Below are 12492 nucleotides of genomic sequence, written 5' to 3' on the forward strand. Positions count from 1 at the left end.
ATAAATCTTGAAACAGTACCAATACAGCTACTTTAAAAAAACATTAATTTAAATTGTGTTGGGAAATCAAAGTGGAACTAATTACTCCAGTGAAAGCATTATCATGCTTAATGTTTCATTTCCCATTGATGCATAATCTGCGCACCATTATTTTATGGTATTATTTGGGATCTAAGCTAAAGAAAGGTCAGTGGTATCGGCCATGCCTGCTGTGAATTAGTCCAAAGGTCTCTGCACTCCATTGCTTTAGTCTTTACCCCAGTGCCGCTCGCCCCCCACGGAAGCACTGACGTGTTCGCAGTAGAGCAGCCGGAGAGGCGGACAGGCAGCCGAGAGTGACACAGCGGCAGCACCGGGTAAGAAAAGGTATTCCTATCATTGCGCTTCTCTTCTGTTACAGCTGTGAATCTTCTCAAGCTCCTCGCGTTTTAACGTGGCGCGGCGATGCGGATATTCCCAACCTGAACAGAGAGATTTGGAAGCTTCTGGTTATTCACAAACGTTTTTCTTAGCAATTTCAACCGGAAGTGAGTTGTCCAGTTTCGTTGGCTCTCTGGTCTTTGTAGTTCTCACGTAGCATCGCCTACCACTTACGGTCGCTTTATAAACTACAGCCAGAGTGTTTCGGTCTGAGCGAATCGATCGGTTGTGGTCTGTGGTGTACAGTGGGATATGTAGTTCAATTGAGACCGTTTCGCAGCCTTAGAAAATGAAGACGTTTGACCAGCGAACTACATTTCCCAACCTGGACTGATTTTACCTCAGCAAGCAGAAAGGCACTGGCTAATGCGATGTAGAATAGCTGGAGTATTTCACATAGCTCTCCTTTTACTTCTTTAGACCATACACGTAAAATGAAAACGGGAAGATGCCACAAGGAGTGTTGCTCTCTTTAGCAGATAAATAACCTGGTCAGTTCAGAGTCAAACATCGTTAAAACGGCGAAGTAGCCAACCAGCAACGTAGCCAGCGTAGCCTAGCCATTGCTAACACCCTCAATCTAATGCTAGTTAGCCACCGGTATACACTGCAATGTCCTCGGCTTGCGTTCCTACATAAGCACAGTATCCTCGTCAGAAATAAGTAACAGACTTGACTGCTGGTCTCTATCTGTTTTGACGAGAAACTGGAGAACATTTTCCACAAACCCAGCCCGTGCTAGCTGAACTAGTTACAGATTAGACATGGCTAACGTTAGTCAACGTAGCTAACTAAATTGGCTATGTGGCGAAATCGATAAACCACATCACTGACTGAATGGAGGAGCCGACCAAGATGAATCCTGATATTTTCTTTTTTGTTTCGAGATATGGATCAGGAGGTTGACCCCTTAAACCCTTCAACTCTGTAGTTAGATCAGAACAGACTTCATTACTGTCTTGATTTACATCAAGTTTCATAGGCCCTAAGATAAAACCCTGTGGGACTCCACAAAATATGTTTACAAAAATGACTATAAAACAGTTTTAGCTTTAGGATTAATAACTGAATCATTCACATAGATTTAAGGGGCTGATCATTTAGGGCTATCTCTGTGTTTTAAATTTCAACAACCCATTCATTTGCTTTTATTGTAGCTAGGTTGACAGGGCTGATACACCAGCATGGAATTTGTGTGTATTACTGGTAACAGACAACAACAGTTGGCTCCTTGTTGTTATTATAGGATCGCAGAAGAAAGTTGCAGCCTAAATAGAACAACACTGTGCCATTTGGGACGTTGGCTCATTTTAGGCTTCCTAGACATTCTTATGGAAGGACTTCTCATAGTAATCTTGCATCGAATGTCTTCAACCTGTATATTAACTGTGATTATTGTAGTTGAAGTGGACCTGGATACTGAATGGCCTGGCAGAGGAAGTGTTTTAGGACCTTGGCATGCAGCGTTGTGTTTAGGTGTTTCTAAGAGACTGAATGTTTTCCTGAGCGTTTCACTCATTCTCTACCATTCTTAACTGTTTGGTGTATTAATGTGTGTGTTTGTGTGTGTGTCTGATTTGCTTATGTTCAGGCAGTATGTCAGAAGGAGACAGTTCTGGTGAATCCATCCATGGGAAGCCATCGGTCATTGGAGGTTTCTTTACACGTCTTGGGCAGGTGAGACATACCATGATACTGTACTGAAACTAAATGGTTCACTTGATTGCTTGAATGGTCTGGATAGTATTGTCGATCATACATGGATGCATGGATGGAGTTCTGTCCTGATACAGGAGTATACTAAGTCACAGTTCTTCAGTCCTCCCGCATCCCATTTGTGAACCGAAGGTCTTTTGTATTTGTTGTAGATCTATCAGTCATGGTTGGACAAGTCTACTCCATTTTCAGCAGTCCGATGGGCAGTCACTCTTCTCCTTACAGCCATATACATGATCAGAGTGTATATACTACAGGTAAAAAGGAAATGACAATGTATTTCTTCTTGGATTTTGTCAGTTCTATTTTGTTGTCTTGCCATAGATTCACTTTGCATGCTTTTGAGGTGCTCATCTCCTGTCTGTTTTCTGTTTTCTTCATATGTTTTGTATGCTTTGTTTTGGGGAAGGTATGGTATCGGTCCTGTGTGCATAGATAGAACATAAACTGTAGTTTAGTGCCTGCTTAACACTTTCAAGCAATTATGTATCATACCAAGATAGTTCTCTATGCTGATCTGTATTTGAGAGCAACAGAACATGATGTTTTTTTGTTGTTGTTTTTTTTTTAAACAAACGTGTTAAATAAATAATGCTGACAATTTGGTCCTTTCCCTCTTGGTTTAGGGATGGTACATAGTCACATATGCTCTTGGAATCTACCATCTCAATTTGTTCATCGCTTTTCTCTCGCCAAAAGTGGACCCTTCACTGCTTGATGATCCAGGTTAGTTCAACATGTGCTCTGTCTGACTGGGTTTGTTAGTAACCTGACGTGTTTAAACAGCAGAAAGTGGTAAAAGGACAGTTTGTCAAGGTTCTTAAGTGGTGCAGTTGGAATAAGCTTTGACCCTCTCATTGGAAGATACCAAGTTTGATCCCCGCAATGCCACAGCGGTCTGCAACAGCATAATTGACCATGCCTACTCTGGAGGGGTAGGACTCCACACGATACCAGTCAACATGAGCATCTGTTAGCTGATGTAATACAATTTGCAGTTAAGGTTCTCCTCCAAGCATATTGAATACTGCATTAGCAGCAGTTTAAAAAAATGGGGTGGCTGGCTCCATATATTGCTTAGAAAGCACATGATTGACCTCACCCTTCCAGTGTTGGCCTTGTGTGGTGGGTGGAGACCTAACTAATGGGTGGGATTTGGAAGTGACTAGATTGGATTTAAAAATAGAGGGGGGAAACTACAGTTGTTTAATGAATGCTTCAGTGTCAGCTATGTGGTGTGGTCAGCTATTATGTTGTGAATTTCGTGACTAAATTAAATGCAAGTTCGAGCTGACTGTGAGTCATGTTGTGCATGAGCCATCTACTAAACAGGATGATCGTAGTAGTGGGACCAATGTATTTGTACAGATCACAGATGTTTCAGATTGTTCAGGATCAACTTTATCATTTATATTTTTAAATCAAAGTTTTATTCTTGTCTCACAAATGTGGAGAAACAAAATGTAAGTATATCACCTTGTACGCCCTTGTGTGTGTTGGTTGTTGATGGATGGCAAGGAATGGCAGATTTTTTTTATATAGCGCCTGTTTTACGCTGCTGTCAGTCAAAGTGCTTTAAAAATAAGAAACTACAGAGAACTCAAAAAATGAAAAACAAAAACTAAATAAAAAACATGTAACGAGGATAGAAAAAATATATATAGAAAACCGAGGATATAAAAGAGAAGCATGTAAACAATAATTTAAGTTAAAAAAAATACAATAAAGGGCTTAGTCTTAAACTTAGGCAAGACTAAATGACTAGTCTCGAATGATCTGGGAGTGCTGCTCGGATCATATATCAGATCACACCATCAAGTGATTTTATAGACAGTTTTATACTTACAGTACCATAAAGTCTATTGTGTAACATGGAGCCAGTAAAAATGGAGGTGATATTTTCTCATCTTCTGATCCTAGTATGAACTGCTCCTGGTGAGAGTTGCATTTTGAGGATTGTAACAAATCCTTCTTTGCTCTAAAATGTGTTTATAATATTCTTATGGTGGTAAAATCCTGCTTTCATTACTGCTTCATCATGACTGCTAAAACTGAGATCAGAGTACATTAGTTATCCATGGTTTTGTGGTAGTTCTTTGGATTGAAGGGCTCTGGAATCCAAAAAGGCAGCTACCCTGAGCCTCTCATTGCAATTTCCCAACAAACTAATCTGTCCCATCTAGTAAGGGATGTGCTCAGGGCATTTGCAAAGGGATTTAAAGGTACTGTTGTTGTTTGGAATATCATCTGTTTAGCTGTGATAAGAGAACCTATAGTATTGTAGGATCTTGCCAACAGAAAGCATGTATGAAATAATTGAAGAAGCTTACAACATGATCAGGCTTTTGATTGGGGCTGAGATAGAAAAGAATAAAAAAAAAGTGGGGAAAAAACAGCGTTTAACAATCCTAATATGATGAGGGCTAAATAAAACATTGGTTTATCACCACCGGGGACACTAATGCATCAAACTATTGTGTGTGGTATGCAGTAGAAGCGAATGAGGCTATGATTATCATTTATTGGCTCCATTACTGGTCTGTCAGAACCGCAGTGGAATGCGGTTTAGTCCACAAAACTATAGATATGGATATCCTGCTTTAGTAATGCAAAAACTAAAGGTTTTAAAATAACAATATGTGGCCACAATCAATTACAGCATACAAAGTTACTTGGCTTTGTGGAGAACGTGTCCTGAATGGGCCTTTAAATTAACTCCAGATTGCACTAGGGGTGTGAGAAATTTTGATATATTGAAATATTATGTTTTGCAGTGTTTGTTTTCTCAAACACAGTATTGATTTATTCAAATGTTTTTTCTTAAAATTTGATTAAAAAAATATATCTCGTTTTGCCTACAGTATCACAATATATTGAGTCGTAACCCCTGTATCATGATGCATATTGTATCGTCAGGTTCTTGCCGATCCACAGCCCTAGATTGCAAAGTGTAATGGACATCCTTCACAGACAAAGCTCCCTAAAATGCCATTTGCTGACTGAAGCTGATATTTGTTAGCAGTGGTTGGAAGCACCCAGGCTGGCTATGTGAGCTGCACTATTTCTGGACAATTATTGCCTCCCACAAAACAAGGAGCAGTATTGTAAAATTCTGGGCAGTGCTAAACCTACTGGTTGAATGGTTATGCCCGTTAGAAGCATGCATGGTATTCAAACAATGTGTTTTCCACTGAAATACTAATAAATTCATTTTATTATTAGCTGTGGTGTTAAACACTTTTTATGGCATGTCACTTTTTGGCATGTAAACCAATGAGCAGTGAGGGTTGCAAACCCTTAAGGCCAGTGAATGCAGTTAAGATATTAAATAAACTCTGCCTTAAGATTCATTACTGGTAACCCCTACAACACCAATCACTGATTACAGATCCACTGATTGTGAAAAAGTTTATGTCTCCTCTCTTGCTGTGCGTCGAGAGGCCTAAAAACACTGACCAACTGCACACTTAATTGTGGAGAGTATAATTAAATGAAGTGCAGCCGATTTTGAATATACTGTACTCACTGTATTTGAATAGCATTTTTTTAATCTATTGCGGCTGATGTATTCTATCTCTGTCAAAATACTGCGATAAATATCATGAAACTCTCTACGTTTTGTGAGATTATATTTTTACCATATTTCCCACCCCAGTGCCTGCTGGCCATATTCCACTGTACAGTACAACATTGCTTAATGACAAACGCAACTTACCAGACTCGTTCCAGTAATTACAGATGCTTGAGTTTTTCTGAACTAGGAAAATCTGCCTTTAGCTATAGTGCAACACTGAGCTGGAATTAAATACTGGAAAATCAAGCTTCGCTTACTGGTGTCACTCAAACATTTGAACCATCTCCATTTAGTCTGAGATGATTAATTGATTAGAGTTAACATTTACTAGGAGTTTTTTTTATTATTGTTGTTTTATTTATTTATTACTATTTTGTTTTACATTTCGACATTTAAAAAAAAAATATTTTATGAAATATACCTCTGACTTTATTTTTGATATTTGCAATTTTTTAAAACTAGTATATGGTTTATGATTTGTTTTTGTTTTTTTGCGTCTGTTTTTTTTTTATTTATTTTTTAGATTATATGAATGCTTTTTTTCAAATTCTTGATATGCTCAGCTTCATTATAAATAAGGGTCACCTGCAATGTACAATAAGTCTAAATTAAAGGTAGCAAAAAACAAAAATGTACTCTTTACAACTATGAGGGTGCTTTTTCTCCCTGTTCTTAATTCTGATCTTGAAAGAAGTGATCTTCTCAGAGTAGGGATGTTCTGCCCTCAGTGTATGCATGCTTGTTTATTTGTATGAAGCGTTATGCAGTATCATCAGAGTTAAAATAACTGTACTTGCTCCAGTCTGTTGAATATAATACTTGATAGCAGTGTGTACAGAATTGAGTGTCTTCTTGAATGATACATGACTGTGTTTCACTTCTAGCGCACTGGTATGTTATTACCAGCATGCAGACAGCTGGTGGTGGATCTAATTCTCTCATTTTCTTTCATTTTTTTTACAAAAGATGAGGGTCCATCACTACCTACAAAACAGAACGAGGAGTTCCGGCCATTCATTAGAAGGTTGCCAGAGTTTAAGTTCTGGTAGGTTTTTCAGCCATTTGGTTCTTGATCTATTAGAAAACAATTGCTAATGCTAAATGCTTTCTCTCATTTGTCTAAACACTACCATAAAGGATATGAAATATGACTTTACTCCTGGGTTTTAATGAAAAATATTGCATTAAATATTTAAATTAATTAAGTGTTGAATTTGCATTTGGTAGTCATTCATGGGAACTCTCAGTATGCAACCCAAAGAGGTGTTGATGCAAATAAAGGAGGCCATTATTAGGCTATAATTGTTAAATAGACCTATCTTAGAGAGAACGAACACACTACGACTGAGGACTTTTTTAAAGGAAAGAAGCCCCCTTAAATCTGCAACAAGATTTTTTGGACCGAGTGAAACCAAGAGTAGCTTAAATATGAAGGAGAGAACAAAATACTTCATTATGTGAAGCATACCACATCTGTCAAACATGGTGGAGGCACTGTTAGGGCATGGATATGTATGACTGCCAGTGGAACTGGGTCAGTAGTGTTTGTGGAATCGTACAGATCTCTACTTTCTATTCACATTCAGTCAAAGGCTGCAAAACAAAGAGGATGGCTCTTCGCAGTACAGATAGATAATGACCGATCTTAAACACCTTACCTCAACTGAGCATGACTTTCACTTACTTCTAATTGTTCGTCTAATTTTGAGTGGTAATGGAGGCACGGTGTATAAGAGTGGCTGTATTTCAGTTAATCGGTTAATGCAATATTATTGTTAAGATGAAAGTCTACACTTCAATCACATCTTGATTCTTTCATTTTCGCTTAAAGTCGAGTTATGTGTAGCTGGATGTGGTTGTAAACGAGCACCAGGTTTTCCTTGAAGTGTTTCCCTGTATTGGTTTACATGTGGGTTGAAGGTGAATGTAAAACAGTCAGTGTAATCTCATTTGCAGAGTGAACAATGCACAGTTCACTGCACAGGCACAGAGAACAGTAGCTCATTTTCCTCTCAGTGTTCAACAGACAACTCTCAAATCCCAGTTTTAGACCTTAGGAAACATGGATATTTTGTTCAGGCTTTTAAAATATCACACTTCTTAACTAACATTCAGATGTTCCATGAAATATCACTCAGCTTTTAAAATGACATTTTTTCCATTCTTCTGATATTAGCAGCAAGATTTGACATTGAAGAATTGTGGTTTGTGGTAGTATCTTGTTGCTTCCACCAGATGGCCCTATTTAAACATTTTTCATTTGATAGCAGATTTCTCAACACATTCACTCTCCTTAACCCGGTTGGTGTACCAGTAATTGAACCTAAATTAATCTGCTATTAACTATTTAGCCTATGTAGTGAGAGAATCCACTGGGATTTATGTAAACCTACTAGATTCCAGTAGGTCCTGAGTTGCATTTAAAATCACATCACACATCTCATTACACAGTTGTAAAGGTGAAAAAAAAAGTAGTGTTCAGTAAGTCAATTATGTTTAAGAACTGCATTTAACTTTTAAGTGAAAAATATAAATATAAGAAAGAGACCAACAATATTGGTTAAACAAATGACATCAGCTCTGGAGAGGTTGTTCTAGCTTCTCCATTGTGTACTGAGTATTGGACCAAACACACATGCACAAGTAATTACCTGAACACAACACGTTTATTTGCACAGGACATAAAATAATGTCATTTTATATTCTTTATTTTTTGATTTTATGACTTCCTATTGCATATGTGTGCTCGAAGTGTTTGAATAAAAAATATTATTAGATTATTAATCCTAATGCAGGAAAGTTTGTGGTATTTTGGTAACTGTTTGGTTTAGCATACAGGTTCTATTTTAGGACCTATAAAACGATGTTAATTTTGGCAGTAATGTAGCAGTAAAAGTTATGAAGTGTGATCTTAAATGCAAGGTCTGAAAGCTTATACAGTTTCCAAATTTCCAATTTAGGAAGCCCAGTATTTAACTGTATTTACTGGTGGGTGTATCAGTAAGAAGGCTTGAGACCAAACCTTGCTTGGAAGGTATCAGTTTTAGCCTTTAATGCCTTTAGTCACAAGGCTTTTTTGTTTTTATTTTTTTTTCTTTGTATTTATTTTTAATTGCCTTCAGTGTAGGTGTTTTTACTAGTTATGACACGTGTGATGTTCTTAAGATTGTACTGTTCACCAAACTCCTTGTAATTGCGACTGATGTAGAATTAATAGATTACTACATTTATTAATTAACATTTCCCTGTAGGTTCTTTGTGTACTGTTGAGCATTTAGCCCTTAGCTTTTGCTCTCTCTGTTTGTCTGAAGTGTTTATGCTGTTCTTGGTTACCGTTTCAGGCATTCTGCAACGAAAGGCATAGTCATCGCTATGATTTGCACTTTCTTTGAAGCCTTCAACGTGCCAGTTTTCTGGCCCATCCTTGTAATGTACTTCATCATGCTCTTCTGCATCACCATGAAGCGTCAGATTAAGGTTTGTCACTTTGTCCCTTGTTTTTAAGTAACAAGGTACAATATTTCCTCCCTGTTGGAAGAAAACCTTGTATCTCCATTTTTTTTTCTGTTTATGTAATGATACGGGAGCACTATACCCTGAGATACTGGACATACTGTATATCTGCTTCCATAGACCAAGTGCAATTATACCACAGTTCTAGTTTTATTATTTATAACATTAAAGTTCAAGACACAACAAACGATTCATGAAAAGTTTACTTGCATATGGGTGGAAAAGAAAAACGCTAAAAAACAGCTTCAGGGGAAGGGTTAGAAAGATCTGTATTCTCTGGACTCTTAAGCAGTGCAGTTCTGTATAATATCTAAAATGGTACAGGCTATAAGGAACCTTCTACAAGAGACTTATCTTGTATGTGAAAAACAGTTAAACCAGGTAAAGAACCATTATAAAACCAGGATAGAACCATTGCCTGTACCAAGGAACTAATTTAGTGGCAGAGAATGGCTATTGTTGGACAGACCACTTAACAATATGCTACATGGTTTGTGTCCGTGTAAACGTATGTAGGTTGGAGCTTTCTCACTTCAAGCTCTCAATAAGCTCTCTCACTCTTCAAGCTCTAAAGAATCTCTCATTGCTTATTGTTGGGGCATGATGTTATTGTCTTACATTAACATAAAGGTAAGAATGTGTCTCTGACGACTTCTGTAAAGTTGGAAAAATATACTTTATATATTATGGCCAAAAGTATTGGGACACCTGCTAATTCTGAAATCAAGATTGTTTAAAAAAAACAACTGTTATCCTATTTTTGTTGGATTGTTATTCAGCACAGGACTGGACAGTGGGTCTATTGAAACCCATTATTCTGTTAGTACTTTCCCCACTGTGTGTTCATGTACTGTTCCCTTAAAAACATAATACCGTGTGTGTAGTCACGTGATTCTGCCCCAGCCCAGTCACATGGGAACAACATGATGGAAACACCAAGCCAATGTGGTTTGAGGTCATATCGCCCCCAGCACTAATTCAGCATCAAACACGTTAGTGAGATCAGGATGTTTGTTGATTGCAACACTACTTCATCCCCTATACCCAACTCATCCCAAAAGTAATTGATTGAGCATCACCATCATTCCAGGGAACACAGTTCCACTGCTCCACAGCTCAGTGCTTAGGGGCTTTTACCCTTTTTGCATGTTTATCTGGGCATAGATAAGCATTCACACATCTGTGTCACACATGTCCACAAACATTTGGACTTTAAGTGTATTTGTATTTATTTATTTTCTTTGGAGATGCAAGGTTTTGTTTTGCTGTGACTTACAAGGCTTCAGTTCTGTTGGCTATTTATATTTAACACTCTTGGGTGACTGATCTTGTTCTTGTCTTTCTGTCCACAGCATATGATCAAGTATAGGTACCTACCCTTCACACACGGGAAGAGGACATACAGAGGCAAGGAAGACACAGGGAAAGCTTTTGCTAGTTAAAATCCCCCCCTCCTGAAATTAAAGTGGTTGATGAATGGTGCGTGCAGGGGTTGAAGTTTTGGGCTTTTTTTTTTCTTGTTTGGGGGAGGGGGGAAGGGGACTAGGCCTATCTGAAAAGAGTTTTGATCCATGATGACAGTGTTGGGTGTGGTCTGAATGGGTTTTTAGTGACCGGATATTTTGTTTTCGACTGCCTTCAGCGAGTTTGTCTTTGATTCATTTGTAATGATGTGGATGGATGCAGTGCCTATTTTGCCTTCTTTACACAGACTCAGTTTTACCATGAAGAAAAATAAACTGAGCACATTGGATAGCTCTGAGGATGATGCTCACAAGGAGTACAAAGCTCTGGCTTTTGTGTCTCCTCTAGCACACTTTCCTGCTCATCACTACCATTTCTAGTTTAATATCGACTCTGTACGAGTCCTTAAAAGCATTGTGTCAGCAGTATCACCTTTATTCGTAGTAAATCGAAGTCATCCATTGAAAGCCTATGCGATGTACTCCCAAGCTGATCCCTGCTTTCATATAATACTACTACTACTACTACTCACTCAGATTACTCCGGCAGGGGGACTTGGGCTTCATCCTTTCTTCCAAATGAATAGGTGTCGACTGAGACAGATCCAGTATTCAGACTGATCTCTGTATAAAGTTTCTGTGGAAAATAAGACACTAGTGAACAGCTAGGAATCATAGCACCTGCTCAGTAGTAACTCGCCACATGTGAATATGAATTTGCCTTTCTTTGTACATGCACTGTAGCCTTCTTCCGTAGTTGTAATTTTGTGTATAGTTTGTCCCTAGTCACATCAGTGCTAGCAGCCTGTAATTTATCTTTACTCAATTTAATCCCTCACTTCCCCTGATGATGAGCACATTATAATGTTGGTTGCGACAGGTTCATTCCAATGTTTGTCTCGATAGAACTGGTTGTGAATTGGTTGTTAATGATTTAATCATTCCAAACAAACTTCTTTTCTCTCTCTCTTTTCTTTTTCAGAGGAAACATAAGAACGTTGAATGCTTTACAATATAAGAAATGGATGGAGAGTGTTGAGACTGTTGTGTTTTTTTTGTTTGTTTGTTTTTTTAAAGTTCTGTCTGTGCCCTAACGGCTAATGTAGGTTTTTGGTAACCACTGATATTTTTTTTTTTTTTTTTTTTTTTTTTTTTTTTTGCAATCAGCACTGTAGGTGAGGATCAAAACATTTTTCCTATTAATGTGCATCATTTTATGGGGGTTTATATATATATAAATATATATATGTATATTTTAAAAAGGTAAATTGAGATTATTTTGAGTTGTTTTTTTTTCCCCTCTAAACAGATGATTCCAGGTGTTAAATTCATCTCTTGATATTATTAAATATATAAATTGGATAATAGATCTGTAAATTTGTCATTAAAGGCATTGCATGTTTTTTGGTTTACTTGTGCTGCTGTTCAAAAGAAACAAACACAAAAAAAAGATTTTAATAACTTACAGTGTAAATTTTTCACTCCAAATGCTATTAAAAGACCGTGTCCCTTCACTTCTGTGGTTTCCGACTCTTACTTAATCTTGATGTTGGGTATAGGCCCTATTTTGGCGATCTTATGGCGAGCCGTCAACCGTGCAGCTTGATTTAGGGCGTGTCAGTGTAATGTGGGTGCAATGTGCAATTAACCAATTCCCTTGCTATTCCTTTTAAGAGCCTGGTGTGGTCTGACTTTGGAAAATTACCTGAACACACCTCATTTTGAGACCAAAACTCCCATCGGCGTTCGTATATACGCAAGCACTGTTGCTATTTAAACAATGCAGGCGAATGGTGTGAAAATGGA

General features: G+C 37.8%; 1 protein-coding gene across 6 annotated transcripts; it reads left to right on the top strand.

The window, feature by feature from the left end:
• Positions 1–266: 266 nt before the first annotated feature.
• rer1 (retention in endoplasmic reticulum sorting receptor 1) lies at positions 267–12200 on the top strand. Of its 6 annotated transcripts, none has more exons than XM_072682315.1 (7): positions 267–356; positions 2012–2097; positions 2289–2393; positions 2763–2862; positions 6677–6755; positions 9052–9187; positions 10576–12200. In XM_072682315.1, the coding sequence occupies exons 2-7, from the start codon at positions 2017–2019 to the stop codon at positions 10663–10665; spliced, it is 591 nt and encodes a 196-aa protein (XP_072538416.1). In that variant the 5' UTR covers positions 267–356; positions 2012–2016; the 3' UTR covers positions 10666–12200. The 6 variants fall into 6 exon arrangements, with proteins under 6 accessions (XP_072538416.1, XP_072538417.1, XP_072538418.1 ...); XM_072682316.1 differs by having other exon boundaries at positions 315–366; XM_072682317.1 differs by having other exon boundaries at positions 316–356; positions 2016–2097.
• The last annotated feature ends 292 nt before the right edge of the window (positions 12201–12492 follow it).

This window comes from Salminus brasiliensis, chromosome 6 (genome assembly GCF_030463535.1).
Source record: "Salminus brasiliensis chromosome 6, fSalBra1.hap2, whole genome shotgun sequence".
Taxonomy (NCBI): Eukaryota; Metazoa; Chordata; class Actinopteri; order Characiformes; family Bryconidae; genus Salminus; species Salminus brasiliensis.